Source organism: Pseudonaja textilis, chromosome 3 (genome assembly GCF_049901715.1).
Source record: "Pseudonaja textilis isolate UNSWEBS1 chromosome 3, rPseTex1.2, whole genome shotgun sequence".
NCBI classification, from domain to species: domain Eukaryota; kingdom Metazoa; phylum Chordata; class Lepidosauria; order Squamata; family Elapidae; genus Pseudonaja; species Pseudonaja textilis.
The window spans coordinates 158,731,168-158,751,284 of NC_141992.1; the positions used below are offsets into that span (position 1 = coordinate 158,731,168).

A 20,117-nucleotide genomic window follows, 5' to 3' on the forward strand; every position below is an offset into this window, starting at 1 on the left:
CAGATCTCTTTTACAGCTAAGCATGAGAGAAATGAATAGAATTCATGCTTTAAATATTAATACAGTGATTTTTCTAATCCTGAAAAATTCTCAAAGCAGCTTCTATTGTATATTGTTGAGGTGTTCCCCATTAGGAGAATAAGTGCACTCAGGGAAACATAGTGAGTGTGGTGTTGAATAACACACAACCAGCATATAGATACACTGAATAGTAAAATGTAGGTTTTACTTCCAGTAAACCATTAAACAAAGTCCAACAAACAGTCCAAATCATACACGGTTAAAGCAGGTAGTATTCAATACAATCAGTCCAGGGATAATTCAGAAACGAAGTCCAGTATCATAAACAAAGTTCAGTAAGCAGAGTTTGCTAACAGTTGCAAGACTCACAGCAATCCAAGCAGAACAATGTTCAGGCAAAAAGTAAAAGGGAAATCCAAAAAGAGAACAAACCAGGCTTTTGGCTCCATCTTATGGCCATTGGAGGAACCTCAGCCAATCACAATTACAGCATTCTCTTAAAGATACAACAGTATTAAATGACTATCCTGGTTTATATATTGCCAATGTTAGGTAACTATCATTCCTAACATATATTCTTACATAGTCTCCATCATTTCTGTTTCCTATTATTTACTATTGACATTTTTATGACACATTATATGTGTGTGTGTGTGTGTGTAATATATATATATATATATATATATATACATATAATATACACACACACACACACACACACACATACACTGACTGATTAAATTAAATGAATGGTTGATAAACCATGTATCTTACTTTTTTATCCTGATACCAGTGAACGTAGTATTGTTTTCAGGTGATTAAATACCATGTTTAATACTTCTTTGAGCTTTACAGCATCTTACCATACTGGTTTTTTTTTCTTTATTCATGTGATTCGGGATCATGGCAGGAAACAGAAATTAATGCTGTATGAAAGAAAGGAGGAATGGAAATGAAACTAGTATTAAAATAGTAAAAGGACATTATCATACAGAAGGCCAGGTTGCAGTTATTTCAGCATAGGAATTTTCATCAAAGTAGAGAAGCCTACGAAGTCCTTATTTGACTATAGTATAATGGCTAATTGTAATAATTGAGAAGGAGAGTTGTGCACCTGTTTAGGGAATCTATTTAAGGGTTAACTATTTAGGAAATCTAACTGTTGGCATACATTATTTTTGAGGATATGCATAAAGAGTTCACTACTTTAACTTGACTTCCATTCAGTCCTAGCATCAACTGTTCCTACGGTTTTCTAAAAATTGTGATCGATTGATTATATGTGGTCAAATCAGTGTAAGATTTTAGCAACCACATAGATTGATTTTCTTCAGGACAGCCTACCCTCAACCTGATCTTTCAGATCTTCCAGTCATATGACTATTGCTGCTTTAATAGAATCCATCCAGTTCCCTGCTTGTCACCCTATCTGAAAGTTGTAGGATTATGCAAACATATTTATGTTTAATCAAAATAGGGCTTTCAAAATTAATAAACAAGTGTGATGCCTTTCGTCTGATCATTAACAGAATTATAAAATTTCAACACTACAAGGAATTGCAAGCCATTTTTATTGTATAATCTTAAACCTTGGGGAGAATAAAAAAATCTTATTGTGTTCATGGAACTTTCTAGTAAATTAGCTTAGAACTCTGCTTTTAATTTTGTAATCCAATATATTCTTACCTGGGAGTAAATCCCTCTAAAAACAAGTGGGGATATTTCCAAGTAAATTGAGCAATGCCACTTTAAACCTTGGAACTGATGTGACTGTAGGGTTAAGGAATGTTAATTATGCCGGATAGGATAATAAATTTCTTCAACCTCAGTTTGTGTGTTTTAAAACAAGATGTTGGATATGGTATTAGGATAGCTACTTTGTTAAAGAAGAAAACTAAAATAAAGCTCTTTGAACTTAGATTTCATTAGAATAGTTTATCACATAATTCATAGAAACAAATTGTACTGCATAAAGTTTCCTCTGTATAATGCAGCCTATATTTATTGAATCTTTTGATTGATTTTGGCTGCAGAGTCCAGCAGAGGGTGCTCAATGGCACAAAATAGTGTAAACTTCTGTTACTAAAGGGAAGTGTGAATTAACAACTGCTTAGATTTAATAGTACATTTGCTGGAATATGGCATCATTACCATTTAAAAAGAAGTGAACTAGGTATTGAAAGAGACTTAATGGTAATAAATTAAGGGGATGGCATATTTAAGATTAATAAATTCTCAAATATAGTTCCACCATCATTTGCTTTGTTCTATTTGGGTTTTCTTCTACAATTTAATTTTTTTGGAGTTGTGCCTATTCTTTTTTATAGAAAGTAAGTTTTATTAATGGATTTTAGGGTTTAAAAGATGATTTTATTTCTTTTGTGTAAGTCTGTTCACATCTAATAGTATTTACAATTAAAACAGATTTTTATATTTCAGATAAGGTATCATAATGTCATAAAGAACCTGATCTTGATAAGAATGGCAAAGTGTGATAAATACTGTTCTTCTAGTACTGTATATATGTATAATATAAAGCTGCTTCTGTCTAACAGCTGTTAGGTTAAATGCTTTCTGTGCCTATTGTTTATGAGAGACAAAATATAAGCCTTAGTGCTGAAATCTACAAATAGAAAGAAAATAATAAAAAACATTTTCAGTCACATACTCAAAAGTTTCTATTTTAAATAATTGACAATGTTATTTTAAATTCATTGGCTGAATTTGAATAGGTCAAACAAAATAAATACATATGCTTTCAAATGCTGATTGCTAATCAACCTCTGTGAAAACAAATATGGTCTCTAAGGTTTGTGAAAATAGCATTTAATTCAAAACGAAAAGCCAATGTTTGGCATATATAAAGGATCAGAACATGAAGAACTAATTCTTCTAAGGGCATTCACTGCTCCCTTTCATCACTATATAAGCTACCTGGTTCCTTGAATAGAATAACAGTAAGTCTTGGCATTTAGTTGAGAATTCACTTTTTAAATGGATTGATCTGACTATCCATATTATGCCATAAATCCAAAGATTTGAGCTTTTTTATATAATATTTGATTTCAATAATATCTTTTAAATATTTGATTTGTTCAGGAGTGTCAAACTCGCATCGTCATGGTGTCACGTGACAAATCGGGATTTGCTGGCATGTTGCAGACTGGTGCTGGTCCCAAGACTGGGGGTTGTGGACCCCTGCTCTTGAGTATTAAATAAATTCTTGCTCAACTGTCCATATTCAATAATTATCCATCTTTGTAGTTTTATATTTTTAGTTTCTTCTTTTATAACACTCAGAATATTATATTAAAAAAAACCTGCTCACCCTATATGACTGATATGTGCTTCCTCAATCTTGGATCCTCTACCAGAGGCCTGGAGTTTGAGAGCTTTGCACAGTTTTTTAGCTATTCCTAGCACTGCACTCTTCTGGACACAGTTCTGATGTTCTTGGGATCTATTGGAGACTGAAGGAAGCTACAGCCACCTATCTCCACCCCCATCTCAAACACATCAACAATAGCCAAAGCTCCCACAACTGACCCCCAAGCCATTGGGTTCACAACCTCTGGTGATCACAGAAAAAGAAGTGCAAGATCTATTTCACAGAAAAAAGCCAGGAAAAGCATCAGGCCCAGACAAGATAACTCCTTCTTGCTTAAAAGTCTGTGCTGACCAATTGCCCCCCATCTTCACCCAAATCTTCAGTAAATCACTAGAGATGTGTTATGTTCCTTCTTGCTTCAAATGCTCTACTATCATCATAGTGCCAAAGAAGCCCTCCATCGGGGAACTGAATGACTAACAGACCAGTTGCTCTGACATCTGTAGTTATGAAAACCTTTGAAAGGCTAATGCTGTCCCACCTGAAAATCATCATGGATCCACTGTTAGATCACAGGCAGTTTGCATACTGAGCAAATAGATCAACAGATGATGCTATTAATATGGCTCTGCACTATATCCTACAACACCTTAAATCTCCCAATACCTATGCAAGGGTCCTCTTTGTAGACTTTAGTTCAGCATTCAATACCATCATTCCAGACATTCTTTTAACTAAACTAAACCAGCTAGCATCACCTGAACACACTTGTAAGTGGATCATAAGCTTTCTAACAGACAGGAAGCAGCAGAAGAAGCTAGATATAATCACATCTGATACCTATACATTTAGCACAGGGCCCCTCCAAGGCTGTGTGCTTTCTCCACTTCTCTTCTCCCTATATACCAATGACTGCATCTCAAATGATCCATCTGTTAAAATACTGACATTTGCAGATGATACAACAGTGATTGGTCTCATTTGAGACAATGATGAATCCGCATACAGACAGGAGCTTGTACAACTTGTGTCATTGTGTGACCAGAACAATTTGGAACTGAAGACACTCAAAACCGTAGAAATGGTGGTAGACTTTAGGAGAACCCCTCCCATACTGCCACCTCTTACAATACTGTTTCTAAGTGCTATCATATCAGAAGACCTAAAATGGATACCTAGCATCAAAAACATCATCCGAAAAGCACAACAAAGAATGTTCTTTTCTACGCCAACTCAAAAAGCTCAAACTGCCCAAGAAACTGCTGATACAGTTCTACAGAGGAATTATTGAGTCTGTCATCTGCACCTCTATAACTGCCTGGTTTGGTTCTGCAACCCAACAAGACAGACACAGACTTCAGAGAGTAATTAGGACTGCAGAAAAAACAATTACTACCAACCTACCCTCCATTGAGGACCTATATACTGCACAAGTCAAAAAGAGGGCTGTGAAAATATTTACAGACCCCTCACATCCTGGACATAAGCTGTTTCAATTGCTGCCCTCAAAACGATGCTATAGAGCACTGCTTATCAGAACAATTAGACATAAGAACAGTGCTAAATAACTCTGCTAAACAGTGCTAATCACTCTGCTAAATAAACAATTCCCGCAACACTATCAAACTATTTATTAAGTCTACATTACTATTACTATTAATCCTCCCATCTTTCCTTTCACCGATCTCCTTCCACTTATGACTTATGACTGTAACCTTGTTGCTTGTATTCTAATGATTGATATTGACTATTTCCTAGTATGATTTGATTGCTTGTTGTACCCTATGACTATTTTTAAGTGTTGTATCTTATGATTCTTGACTCTTGACAACTATATATTTTCTTTTATGTATACTGAGAGCGCATGCAGCAAGACAAATTCCTTGTGTATCCAGTCACACTTGGCCAATAAAGAATTCTATTCTATTCTACATTCAAATATTTCTTCCTGATGTTGCTGTCACCTGGCATTGCTATTTCTAATACCACTGTTGTCTTCTGAGCCTTGACTACCACTACAAGGTCTGGTTGGTTGGCCAGTAATCTGCTGGTATATTTAGATCTGGAAGTCTTAGCCCTTTTATTCTCCACAACTTTCTGTGGAATCTCCCATCCGATACAATATATTCTTGTTGCATTATTTTGTTTGAACTGATTATATAATTCCAGCTATCACTTGATACAGCATCACTGAGTTTTCTCTCCTATATTCAACTAATTGATTTTTTTTTATTTATCTAAACAATTTTTAAAAATTAAGTCTACAACTGATGATTCAGATGGGAAATAAAAAGGCTCTTAAACAAGAAGTTAATAGAGAGAGAAGATGAGTGCATGTCAACCAAGTATATAGTCTGTAAAGAAAATATTCTTTTAAAAGATTAAAAACAATGTATTTTATTCACTTTTCAGTCATGATAGCATTTGTTTCAATTCCCAAGGATTTGACTTCATAATTAATTCTAGTTCCACTTGATATGAAATAATGTGTCTCTGTGCGTTTATAGAGTAAAGTTAATTCATCTTGGCCTAATAAATGTGACATGTAATTGCATGTCAGATTTTCATTCTATTTAGATATTTATTAGAGAAATCTTTGTATTATTCATTCCTTTGTTAAACTGCTAGTGTATGCTTGAGGTATCTAGAATTTTAAATATTATATTGACTTCTTTGGTAGTTTAATTTGATATATTAAGTCACAACTGTGTTTCCAAATTTTGCTTCTTTTAAGAATACTCTTTTGTTTTTACTTACTGATTTGTATATGTTCTACCTCAGATTTTTGGGAGGAGTTCTGTGGACTATAACAGAGATTACACATGTGTAGGAGAAGAGATATCGTTTCTTCTGAGGTTCCATTATTAAATCAGTCAGACTAATAGGATGTGGGAAGGACCTTGGGAGAAGATGGAAGAGATGGTTAAGAAAAGGCACAGCTGCATAACAGGGAGAAAAAGAAACTCAGAAAGGAAGCTCCTTAACTTCTGAGACTATAAAAAAGATAGTGGAGAATTTGTACAGATGCACAAGGTTTGTTAATGTAGACTTACAACACAGTAGAATTGGTTCACCTGGCCATGTATCCTGTATGGTGTACTAGGAAAGCTGTCAATCAGTCGCTAATGCTAAATGAAAGATGTACAGATAGTCCTCATTTAATTCAGTGACTCATTCAGCAACCATTCAAAGTTATGATGGCACTTACCAAAGAGACTTATGAACATTTCTCATAGTTATGACCATTGTAGCATCCCCATAGTCACATAATCATGATTCAGCTAGCAACCAGCTTGCAATTATGACAGCCTCAATATCTTGCTTTCATGTGATTGCCATAAGTACCCTTCATTGGTGGTTTCCAACAGGTAAAATCAATGGGGAAGCAGGCAGGAAAAGGATTTGCCTAATGATGGCAATTGGAACCCCCTTAATTGCAGTTGTAAAACGGTGCAATCATCTGATGCATATACCCTGGCTCTTTTGCCCTAGCAACATAATTAATCTACATTACCATTTCCAATATTTTATGGATGCATTTCCTTACAATGTTTCTATCCTGTGTATTTGAAACAAAAAAGCTAACAGCTATATTACCCAAAATCTATTCTAAAAATGATCGCCTCCAATATGATATCAGTTCCAATTTTGCTGTTATAAGTCTTTGATTTAATGAAGCAAATGCAACAAATGAAATTTCTGTATGAATGTCCCCCCTGAAATAATAGACATGTTCATTGTATATAAAGACATCTTCACAGCGCACTTAACATGTACATTAAATTTTGTTATATTTATGTCACATAAATTTATCAAATTTATGCAGCTGACATAAATTGACATGAATGATAAATTATGAAGATTATCCAAATTGCTACAGTTTATAGTCGATTGACAGTAAGATCGGTGGTATTAAATTAAATAAATAAAAAAGCAAACAAACTTTCAGATTTAACAGACATTCAGGGGGAACAAACACTGCCATTGAATGGTCCATTAAAGCAAAGTTGTATTGTAATATGTAACATTTGATAAGAACATAATCATAATTTGAAGTAACAATTACAACTGATATTACTTAATTCAATTATCTTGGTTAAATTCATTCAGATTTGTATTGCTTTATTAAACTTGCACAAAGATAAAAGCTTGCAATCTGGTGCTTCCTTTTAAGTAATTTAGTTAATTGTGAATGATTATCGTCATGATGTTTAAAGTTCTTCAACAAATGTTTCTCAAAACATGTCCCAAAACTAAATTAAATACAATCAATGTTTTTGACTTAGTTGTTTAATTGGATTCACCTCCTCTTGTTTTAAGACTTGAATGGAGAACAGATCATGATTTAGGTCATATTTATGCAGAACTATTGAACGTTCAAAAGTTTCACAAACCTTTTAGCACTACTATAAATTAGAATTATTTCTTAAACAGCAATTGATTCTACACTTCTAAGCAGAACCCTTTGAAATCAAAGAACTCCTAGTAGATTTAGGAAAGTTGCTCATCACAGAATGGCTTCAAATTATTGTCTACTCATACCAGGATGTATGGTTTATACTGGCTATGCTAAAGCAGTGCTGCCCATATTTGAGCTAGCCCTTGCAATTTTAATGTGGCTGTTCAGGAGTCTTTTAGCATTCTTTTGTTGCCTCTCCATCCTATGGAATGCAGCTGCCCATGAACTTGTACCATTTTGATCATTCATGTGCAACAGCCACATTGTCTATAACATTCTAAAAATAAGGCATTATGGTGTTATTTGCAAAGTAATTTCACATAAATATTTGGACTCTAGCTCTCTTTCAATGCTGAACTGTTTACTGTGTGAAAATAGCATAATTATAATTTGCAGACTTTTTGCCTGAAGCTGAAGGGGCAGATGCATATGATTAAGTTTCAACTGGCCTGTTATTGTAATGTAGATGTTGGGAGGTTTTCAGGATTTTTTTTAAAAGTGAAACATGAGTTTTAAGAAGAGGGAAGAAGGTTCTGAGAAACACTCCATTTTAGCCAGCTTTATTTTTGTTTTTCAGTGGTACTTCTCCATTAGCTTGTCTGAATGCAATGCTTCATACCAACACTCGTGTTGGTGATGGAACATTCTTCAAAATTCCTGGCAAGGCAGGACTGTACGCACTCAAGGTGAGTTGCACATTTTTAGAAACAAAATTACCAGACCTGTGAAGTTTATGCATTGAATTAACAAATCATATAAATAAATTAGATCGAAATCATTAGGTAGGGAACAGAGGTAAACTGTGTTTGAGACATTTCTAAGATAGCACTTAACATAATTTCCAGTCCAGATAAACTTTATAAGTTAAACAGAATTCAGGAAGAGGCATAGCTTTATTTCTGTTCCCTGGTTGAGATTTTAGATGTTGCCTTTTTAGAAATAAGCAAATGTTTACTTGCTTATTTAGAAATAAGCAAGTATATTCACACTGTATTTGTGAAAGAGTCCTTTGAAAGGATTTATATCATGAATGACAATTCCAGAGTTAACAAGGAACTGAAAATGTAAAGCTGTGTGATACAAGTAATGATTTTATCTGAACGAGCAGAACTATTTATTTAATCCTTAATCTAATAGTGATATCTGAGTGAAGGAGGAGGCATTATTTTGAAACTGATAGAATGTGGCATTTTCTTGAAGTAATCAAATGGAACAGGCAGCACTTTTTTTCTGAGAAATAGAAATATTGGCTATTTTCTACTAGCTGCCAGAATTCAAAAGCAGCTTTTGCATTTGATTAGATTTTCTTTTGTGTGGTATAGTTAGGCTTTACAGGGGAAAAAAAATACAAAGCCTTCTTCTAAAATGTAGGTGCTCAGTATTTGAACTGCGGAACTTGTTATATAATTATAAAATTATGTTCCACTTAATAAAAGCAGAACATAAAAAAGGTGTTTGATTTTATTCTGTATCATTTTTGGAATGGTTGGATTTTTTTAAGGAATAAGTTGGTTTCTGTAAAAATTCTGGTATGAAATAAGAGACATTTTTCTATGTAAGTTTCTAGAAGGCTTTAGTTTCTAGAAGGCTTTCTGAAGTGCCCTGAGAGAGAATTTTTTTTTATTCATGAAATTGTCAAGAATCACATTTTATTTATAGAACATTCCTAAGAAGCGCATTCTTTTTTGAAATGTGACAAGCAGCATGACATATGTCTTCACACACAGAAGGAAGATACTACATGCCCAGCAGATGGAACATTGGATTTAAGTTGTGAATCTGAGTTGGACAGCACTGAAATGGCTGAGACTAACAATAACAATGGAGAAGAAAATGGAGGTAAAATATTAGTTGTATTGTTTTTATCCTTTGATCTTAATGGAGTGTTTATGTGCTGAGGAAATTATATATTTTTTATTTTAAATTATTTGTCATGCTTTGTATATATATAAGTATTTTCTGGCCCTGGTAAGGCCTATTTTTTAAAAAATATAAAAGATCCAGTTCTCTTTCCAGATTTCATTAATGGATTTGGAAATCTTGATATATGAAAAATTGAATTGTTAAGTTTCATTCACCAGATGCAGTGATATGTTGTTTGTTTGATGTTCTTTACATCAGATGGCTCATGGTTAAGAGTTCTGAATTTTACAGTTTCCAGAGTTGTAAAAAGAATTGGAATTTTCAGTAAATATTTTTTTAAATATTAAAGTTAGGTACTTTAAAATAGCATGCAGAATTGTACTATTTATATTAAACATTCTTTTAAAAAATGAAATTCAGTAGAGTTCTTCTCATCTGTTTTCAATATTTTACAACATAGTTAATTTGCAGACTGTTTTTCCATCTATATTAGCCTAAGCTGAAACTGATGCTGTATAATTTTCCCCTTTTAATATGCTAGTACATCTTTGTAAAATATTGTAATATGTAACTATAATTTAGTAGGAACAATAATTTAAACAGTTGGCTTTTTTTCTGAGAAGAATGTTTTTTGTTAAATAGAAAATGGTAAATGGTGTTTGCTTTATTTACTGTTTATCATATTTAGCATGGAAATTTTAGAGACAAAATAATGCTGACTAGAAACGGAAACTTTGAACATACTTTCAAAAGAGCAGCTGTGCCTAGTAGATTGGATGCATAAATATATGTGCATGTGTACACAGATGTTTGAAAATGCTACTAACTTCTTAATCTTTCAATATATTGTAATTTTCAAAGACCAAGCTATATGTACAGGCTTAAAGGATTTTAAGTACTTACAATAAAACAGGGGTGTCAAATTCACGTCATCACGGCAGCATCACATAATCTATTGGGACTTTTTCCCCCTTCTCTAATCAGGTGTGGGCCTGGCCAGTATGTGATCTATCTGGCTCGCAGGCTGGGAGTTTGACAGCCCTGAATTAGAATAATTTGACAAGTAATAGTCAAACTTTGATAACAAAATTATTTTCAATTCTTGAAGGCCTTTCTCTATATGTAGCCCATACTGTTGTTAAAAGTGAGGATAAAGTTTTTTTCCCTTCAATAAATCTGCACATCATATTTGTGATTAACTGTGCCTTAAATACTTGGAAAATATTTCTTTTCTGCTGAGAACAATTCAAAAAAGCAATGGTTTTTCAAATGTTCTATCTTTAGGGAATTTTTTTTCTCGTTCTCCTACATGTTTTTTAAAAACATTCTAGAAAGGGTGAGGGCAACCCTTTCATTTTAATGGAGCATTCACCAATTCTTTTGGGCCTTATGGCAGTGAATACTCCACTAGCAGTGGAGTATTGTAGAGCAAGATTCATAGTGAGAGGTTTAAAGGAAATAGTGTCATAATTATTCATTTCTTTGCTGTAAATTATTCTGAGGGCTTAACTTGTTTTTGTATCAGCTGAAAAATTGATGAAGCTACAGAATTAGGGTCCCCTCTCCTGCATTCTGATAGCACAAATACAAGATACTTTTTATTTAGGACTGAGATATGGCTGGTAATTTTATTTTCATTGGACTTTTAAACTAAGCTAGTGTTTATAGTAGAATGTTATTTAGGCCTTGTGGCATTTTCAGACAATGTCAGATTTTCTTTAGAGAGATTGGGAGGGCTCTTTGGGATCTGGGAGTAAGGTGGGTAGGCTGTCGTTTACCGACACTTCATTGCTGACCTCTTGGTATGATTTAATGGCATGGCTTTCTTCCTTCAATTTCTGATGCTACAATTTGGATTCAGTTTGGATCCTTGACAAGCACATTTTCTGTCTTGTTCTATCATATTTATCAAAGCCATTTTTCAGGGTGAGATTATGGCAATTCTTCAGGTGGTCTTGCTAAAATATAACCTCATTCCACATCTTGCTTTCCCTGTTCAGAGACTTCACTGATTTTGATTGTTGCACATAATTAGTCCATTTATTGTCTCTAATGATAATTCTTCCGATGGTATTTTTAGTTCAAAAAAGGGTAATATCCAGATTCCTTGTATGTATTCAGGAAGTTAGCCATTGGGGATATTTAATTTGGATTTCTCAACAGGTCATGACAGAATTCAATGGCTTGATGCCTGTTTCCAACTCTGACTCGATAAAATTATCCTACTGTCTAATTCACATCTTATGTTGGTGATTTTCAATATGGAAAATTAGGCTTACCTCCTCTATTTTGATTATCATTGCTGAGGATTTAGTTTTTGGAAAGGAGTTTTATGTGGATGTAATTTTTGTCATTTGCGTGCAATACAGATAGTTCTCAACTTATGACCACAATTGAGCCCAGAATTTATGTTGCTAAGTGAGATAGTTAAGTGAATTTTGCTCCATTTTACAACTTTTCTTGCCATTTTTGTTAAGTGAATCACTGCAGTTGGTAAATTAGTAACACAGTTGTTAAATGAATCTGGCTCTCCCATTGACTTTGCTTGTCAGAAGTTCACAAAAGATAGTCATGTGACTCCAGTTCACAAATATGAACCAGTTGTCAAGTGTCTGAATGTAAATCATGTGACTGTGGGGATGCTGAAATGGTCATGTGTGAAAAATGGTCATAAATCTCTTTTTTCAGTGCTGTATAACTTTGAATGGTCACTAAATGAATTGTTGTAATTTGAGGACTACCTGAACATGAATAGAAGCTCTGGGCACTTCAGTTATATTTCAATTTCAGATCCATTTTGTGGACTGTTGGACTTGGGACATCTTACAAATTATAAGAAGTGTTTCCCAAAAAAGTCATTTACAGCACCCAGCATTTCCACTCAGTTCTGGGGAAATTTGTACTCCTGAACAGATCAGTTGAAAGTTTTCTGTGTGAGTTGCTCAATATTTCAGTGTGGGCAGGCTTGATACTAAATAACTTTATGAACAATTCTGCCAAAAGTAACTTTGATCAGCAGGCAATTTGACTAATAGAAGAATCCATCATGAGTTTTAACTCACCCCCAAAATGGTGTTTTTTTTCTCGCCAAACAACTCCAGCCCTACACAGAGTCCATCATCTCACACGTACAAAACTCCTTCCACTTCATAGAAACAATAAGAAACAAAACCTACAACCCAGCGACCTATTTGTGAGCTTCAATGTCATATCCCTCTTCACCCAAGTACCCATCAAAGAAGCCTTGACAGCCATCCAAAACAAATACAACCCCTCCAAAAACATCCTAGATCTGACGAACCATTGCCTATCCAACACAAACTTCACCCACAATGGACAAAGATACAAACAGATAGAAGGAGCACCCATGGGATCACCCCTCTCACCCATCATCGCTAACCTATATATGGAAAACTTTGAAACCAACACTTTACACAAATCCAAACACAAACTCTGGCTCAGATATGTAGATGACACTTTCGTAATTTGGCCACACAGGAAAGAAAAACTAGACAACTTCCTCACACATCTTAACAACCTATACCCCAAAATACAATTCACCATGGAAACAGAAACCAACAACCAACTTCCCTTCCTGGACAACCTAATTTACAAAAAAACCAATGGCTCCCTAGGACACACCATCTACCAGAAAAAAACCCACACTAACTGCTACCTAAATGCACAATCCCATCACCACCCTGCACAGATCAACTCTGTAGCCAAGACCCTCATCTCCAGAACCAAACGCCAAGCTGACAAAGACCATCTGAGAACAGAACTACACACCCTCACTAACATATTAATTTCCAATGGATTCCAAAGAAACACTATCACCAATCTAATCCGAAAAGAGATACCCCCAAAAAAACCAAGACACAGAACAAGACAACGGTATTACACTCCTTCCCTACATCAAAGGCACCACAGACAAAATCAGCAAAATTCTCTACAAACACAATATCAGGACAGCCTTCGGAACTGAACAAAAAATAGCCAACATCCTAAGAAACCCCAAAGACAAGATCCAGCTAGAAAACCAAGGAATTTATGAAATACCATGCAACAGTTGCCCAGCCACATACATTGGACAAACCAACAGGAGAATAAATGCATGCATCGCAGAACACAAAAACGCAGTCAGAAGAGAAGAAAATACTTCCTCCCACTTCCAGCACCTTAAAGCCACAGGACATGAGATTAATTTTGAAGGAACCAAATTCATATCCAACATTGAACACTCCAGCAAGAGAATAATCAGGGAAGCCATTGAGATAGAGAAACTTCCCCATAACATGAATAGACAGGACAATACCTCCCACCTACCAGACATCTGGAAGCTAGCCCTCACCAACAAAAGAGTCCCAGCCATGAAAACCAACACCAGACCCAAAACAACACGGGACACCACCGCCAATCCCCTTCATCAGACCCAGGCCCAAGCCCATCCTATAAACAAAGGACAACCACCATCCAGAAAACAGATCACGGCTGCTTCGCCAGCTTTCGCACCCCACAACCCCAAAACCAAACAAGCTGACACATGCTAAGAACACAGACCCAGACCCCAAACTCAAAGCCAGACTAAAACTCAGAATGCTACACCACAGCCACCGGCTCAGGACATCATATCAGAAAACTCAGGAAATTACACCACAAGAACTCAAGAAGTTGCAACACAGCAAATGACCCAGGATGTCACAGCACAAGACCAAGGATACCACAGCAACAAATCTCACAAGGTCATCACACAACCCATCACCCAAGCCGTTACAACACAGGAGGCTAATGGAAAAGGGATCAAAACACAAACGACCCAGGAGATTATAACACAGGACCCAGGATACCACTACAAAAGAACTCGCAAGCCCATCACACAACCCATTACCCAAGCCATTAAAACACTAATGGAAGGCTAATGGAAAATAGATCACTACAAAACAAACGACCCAGGAGATTACAGCACAAGATCCAGGATATCTCCACAACAAAACTCACAAGGCCATCACACAGCCCATTATACCAACATCAACTCCATCAACCAATCAAGAGGCAGCAGCGCAGCCAACCAGCCCAGCACACCAGCCCCCACCACCAGTATTTATAGAGACAGCAGCTCTGATCACACACTGCTTGCACTGGCACAAAGCCGAAAGCACCAGCCTGAGGATGGCGAGTGGGACCTCCTTCCATATATAAAAGGCACTACAGACAAAATCAGCAAGATCCTCCAAAAACACAACATTAAAACAGCATTCTGCACAAACAAAAAAATATCCACCATCCTAAGAAACCTATATCTGTATATATATATAGATAGATATATGGAGGGAGAGGGAGAGGCAAAGGGAAAGGGAGAGAGACTGTAGTTTATGTACTTGTACATGTACACTAACATACATTAACAAATGTATTTTTCTGTTTTGGTTCTTTTAATATAAATATGGTATGTTGTTCTAAATACATGCATTTTAATTTCACTTGGGTCACTTGAACAGTAATTTAAAAATTTTTAACAGCTTGCATAAAACAGCATATTATTTGTTTAAGGCCACTTCTTGATCAAAGATGCCTTTCTTTTAATTTTATTATAACTTAACACCATGCATGGTTTTTAAATTCCATTTAACAAAAAGGTGTTTCTGCCTGACTGGAGAAAAACTGTCCTGATTTTGCAGTTTAGGTTCTAGGGAGGTCAGTGTGATTTGGATGCTTATTTGATATATGTGTGTTGACAATGCAAGACCATTTATGTCAATGCCCATATAGTTCTGTGTCATGGTGAAAAAATGTATGGAATTGATAAGATAGTTTAATTGGTGGCTTATACTTGTGTTCTTCTTCTAAAAATGCACTTTGGATAATTCAGTATCTTTAGAATATATGCAGATATTTTCTGCTTGAAACAGCAAGATATACTACAACAAGAAAGTTAATCTATACTTTGTAACTTCATAATTTGTATGTTTTAGAATTATTGTAACAATGTAAAATTGATAAAATCAGAAACAAGTGGACAATGGCATGTTTTTAGAGAAAGGAAGACTGAAGCAGTTCAGGATTTTTTCTGCCTAAACAATAGTTACAAATTCATTTGAAACTGACCTCTCCATATTTTTTCTCAAGGTTTCCCCCCACCTCCCCCATATATTGTTCAGGTTTTCTGAGCATCAGAAAAGAGCTAATTGAGACTGATGGATAAATCATATTTTGCTTCTCCTGTTTTCTGGGGATTTTTACTTATCTTTCCTGCCTTTTCTTGTCTCACAAAATAACCCCATTCAATAAGAAAGAAAAGCTGCCCCTACCAATAATTGCTGTTTGAGAACAACAGTTTTATGCTTAGGTTATCACATAAGAAATACTATTGCACAAATACCCGAGGCAGAGGAATATTTTCTCTAAAGTAATTAAAGTGGGTTTTTTTTAGCTTAACTCATTTTAAACTTTTAAAGCATTTATGCCGAGAAACAAATTAAACTAATATAACTTTCTTACTATTTTTGTATTCTTCATATTAAGACTAATCGTAAAGAGATAGCATGTAACTTTTCTTTTTCTCTTGCTGGGCTTAGACATATTTATTCAGAAAGAGATCTCATTAAGACCAGTGGTTTCTTCTTCTAATTACTTGGAACCAGCAAGTGCAATACCTTTCAATAAATTATAATTTGTAAACTGAAAAGCATAGTATTAAAAACAGATATATTTCCTCCTGTGGAATTTTCCACATCTCTGACATGCAAGGTGTTCTATATTATGTTTTGATTAATGTACAGATATTTTCTTCAGTTATTCATCATTTTTCATGGGTTTTCAGCCTTTAATTTTTGAGATTTCCATTTAGCATAATTTCTATCATTCTGCATTAAATACTAACATATCAAATCAGTGTAGGAAGGAGATAGTGAATAATTAGGAAGACATCTATAGCTGCTAGCCAAGATTCATTCTTCTTAATAATAATAGTTATTATGGCTGGTTGCACAGTCAGCCAGCTGTTTTGGCTGGAATTTGCATTTTTGTTCACCAAAAGTCTTTCCTAAGGACCTAAAATTTAGATAGATGTTGTTTTTGTTGTTGTTGCTGCTGCTATTGGTCTTGGGAGTAAAGCAGAGGTGGTATGACCAGTTCTGGAGAACTGGTAGCAGAAATTTTGAGCAGTTCAGAGAACCAGCAATACCACCTCTGACTGGAGATTTTACAGTAACCTTCCCCTGCCACCAAGCCATGCCCACAGAACCGGTAGTAAAAAATTTTGAATCCCACCACTGGAGTAAAGTTTTCTCTGGCCCACAAGGCAAACAATGTCTCAGGTGTAGCCATTGAGAAGGAGACTCCCGTAGCTATTACTTCTATTCTGTCACCACTGTAGTGGGTTTGATAACTTCATAGTATCTCTCCATTAACTGAGGGAAGGAGGTTGATTAGGAGAAATAATAGTGATGGTGCTGATTCAGAGACACCTGACTCAACACAGAAGAAGAAAACAGAAGAAGCAGCAGTGGTCCTTCCCTCCCTTCTTTTATATGATTTCTCCACTACAACTCCTTTTGGGGTCCCCTTATGGTCAGGCTTGCAGGACCCAAGTGACCACCTCTGTTTGTCTTCATTATTAGTACATCCCTAATTAGATTGGTAGTCTATTTCACTTCTGGGAATTTAAGATTGTATATAAAAGCACCCCCACTTCATTGTTTTCCCTGCAAGTAGACTCTTGTGAAATAGTTAGACCAAGGGTGTCAAACATGCAGCCCGCAGACCAGATATGTCATGCACTGGCCACACCCATGCCCGGTTTAGCAAAGGGGGAAAAACAGGGTTGGGATTCAAATTTTTTAACATCTGGTTCTGTGGGCGTGGCTTAGGTAGGCATGGCTTGGTGGTCATGTGACTGGCTGGGTGTGGCCAACTCAACATCATTCCCATCTAGGCATGCATCTCCTCACCTGGCCTCTCATGACTGTGGGGATGCTGCAACAGTCATAAATGTGAAAAATAGTCATAAGTCACTTTTTTCAGTGCCATTGTAACTTTGAATGGTCATTCCACACAAGCAAAGTACCAGCAAAGGAGGGGAAAAAAACTCCAGAGAAGCTCCGGAGACAGGAAGTCTAGTCCTGGCAAGAATGTAATAAGAGTTAATGGAGAGGCAGTTTCTGTAAGGAACACCAGAATGTTTCCTTCCTGCCTTCCTTACAGAATTAAGCCAGTAATTTCTTCTAACAACCAGTTCTCTGAACTGCTTAGAACGTGAACAACTGGTTCTAGTGAATAGGTGCGAACCTGTAGAATCCCACCCCTGGGGAAAAAGTCACGATACATCACGTGACAACGCTGTGATGTTTGACACCCCTGAGTTTGTCTAAGAAATAATAGTGAGCTTACATAGCTAAAGGAGTTCATTGTTCAAGTTAAGTTTTTTTAATCCTATTCAATTATTTTACCTATATATAGCAATAACACTTAGACTTATATATCACTTCATCGTGCCTTACAGCCCTCACTGACTTTGGAAACATTTTTGCGTAATATTTGTATCAAATGCTCAAAAAAAAAGGTTTTTAAAAATAATTATTAATTTTGCATATGTTAATAATAATCAAGAAAAAGGAACTTCATTTTATCTGAGATACCTATATGAGTTAAATAAGGCAGAGGATGTCTTCCATTAGATTGACCATGTAGGTGGGTTTTTTTAGAAGTTTTAATTGGCAGTTATTATTATGGCTATATGGTAGCTAGGTCTTTTTCTGTGTTTCTGTGACTAATAAACATAATGAAAATTACCCACTGTCAAGTTTATGTAGAGAAATACTACAAATATCTGAAACATTTTCTATTTCATGTTTTGACATATCCTTTTAACAACTTACACTATTATTAGTTCTTCTAAAGTTTATGATGAGAGTTCTATAATTAATTAGATAATTAAGATCCAGCATATTATTCTTCTCATAGTAACATTTATCAGATTTATATGGCCGCCCACCTCATATGATGTGTCTCTGAGCTATATATATAAACAAACCAAAATAATCCGATGCATGGTCTGTTGTAACCAAATACTCTGGAAGGTTTTCCTAAGGTATTAAAATAGTTACAAATGATGATTTCCTACCCTGATGGAGAAACTGCTTTGAATGCTTTTCTTGGATATGTAGAGTGTAATGTGCATGTATGTGCAACTACAGTTTGGGTGGTACTGAATGAGTGCAGGGAAAGGTGTCTAAAGCAGCTCTGATTCCTTTTACAGAATGAGGATAATTGCTTTTACATTTCAAAATGGGGAATCACTTGGGATAACATGTTTTGCAAAGCCCATTATTGAAACCAGTTTTTCCAGCCTAAATTCTAGATATGATCTAGTGTAGAATAGTTTACTTGTAACTGCAGTATTTTTGTCTCTACCTTTGTTTTAAAAAATCAGCTATTGTTGAAAAATGTAAGAAGTTCAGTCTACAGTAGGTAACATCTATGAGTTTTACAGATCAGAGTCTTAATAAAGATAGCTTCTGTGTTAATGCCAGTAGCAAAAATTTATCATCTGGTTTCACAATCAACTTATAGCACTGTCTTGAGGCAGTGCTTCCCATTTCTCTCTGTCAAATGGGGAATTATGGTGACCACCTGCCATTATATGATATCAGCATTTGTGAGAGCTTCAGATGTCACTTCTTTTTAACAAGCTGTTGAAAATCAGCAGAACTCCATCCCCCAATTTTACACCTTATGAAAGGAATAACAGCTCTAGTTTAAAAACTGCTTTAACATGATTTGCAGCTTAAGTCTGTCATCCGTTCTCTCCCTTCCTCCCCAACTGTTGTATTTAGCTAATATTAGTTGTACTTTTATCTCACTGTATTTTGTTTATTTTTAAATACGTAAATTGTTTATATAATTTCAGGAAGTTTTACAGGAGGAGCTATACCCCTATTGTAGAACGCATGTTTCACAAGTCCCAGTTTGAAAACCTAATCGCTGTCATCTCTAGTTAAAAGCATTCCAGGTAACAGGCAATGGGAAAGAACTCTTGTTTATGCCTGTAAAGAATTTCTGGACTAGAGAGTATACTATTAAGCAACCAGTCTAAATTAAGCAATTAGACTAAATTTTGATAGGGTCATTCATTGATTAGATAATGTACTGTATGTATAAGGCTCTCACAGTATTGTTTAAAAATACCATGCACATTCTAGCTATTAATAACTCAGTTTCTCCTTGCAACATGGCATGGCTTTGCCATTGTTCAATATTACTCACAAAATTTAACAACAGTTGCATTTAAAGCTTGAACGTAATTCAGTGTTGGAACTAAAACATTGAATAGAATTGGCTTATGTGCTGTTGTCCCTTTTTCTACTTGGTTGAACCTTAGCACTAAACTTTTAGGTCAAGGGATCTCTCAAGGCTGTTAAATTCTATTATTCTATTAACTTCTGTAAC

The 20,117-nt window shown here is 35.4% G+C and overlaps 1 protein-coding gene across 1 annotated transcript in view; it reads left to right on the forward strand.

Moving 5' to 3' along the window:
• ASXL3 (ASXL transcriptional regulator 3) overlaps nucleotides 1–20,117 on the forward strand; it is a 132,494-nt gene that overhangs the window by 43,031 nt on the left and 69,346 nt on the right. The window contains exons 3-4 of the mRNA XM_026699217.2: nucleotides 8,386–8,494; nucleotides 9,536–9,647. Of these exons, the coding sequence (XP_026555002.2) occupies nucleotides 8,386–8,494; nucleotides 9,536–9,647 (221 nt within the window). The remainder of the gene's footprint in view (nucleotides 1–8,385; nucleotides 8,495–9,535; nucleotides 9,648–20,117) is intronic.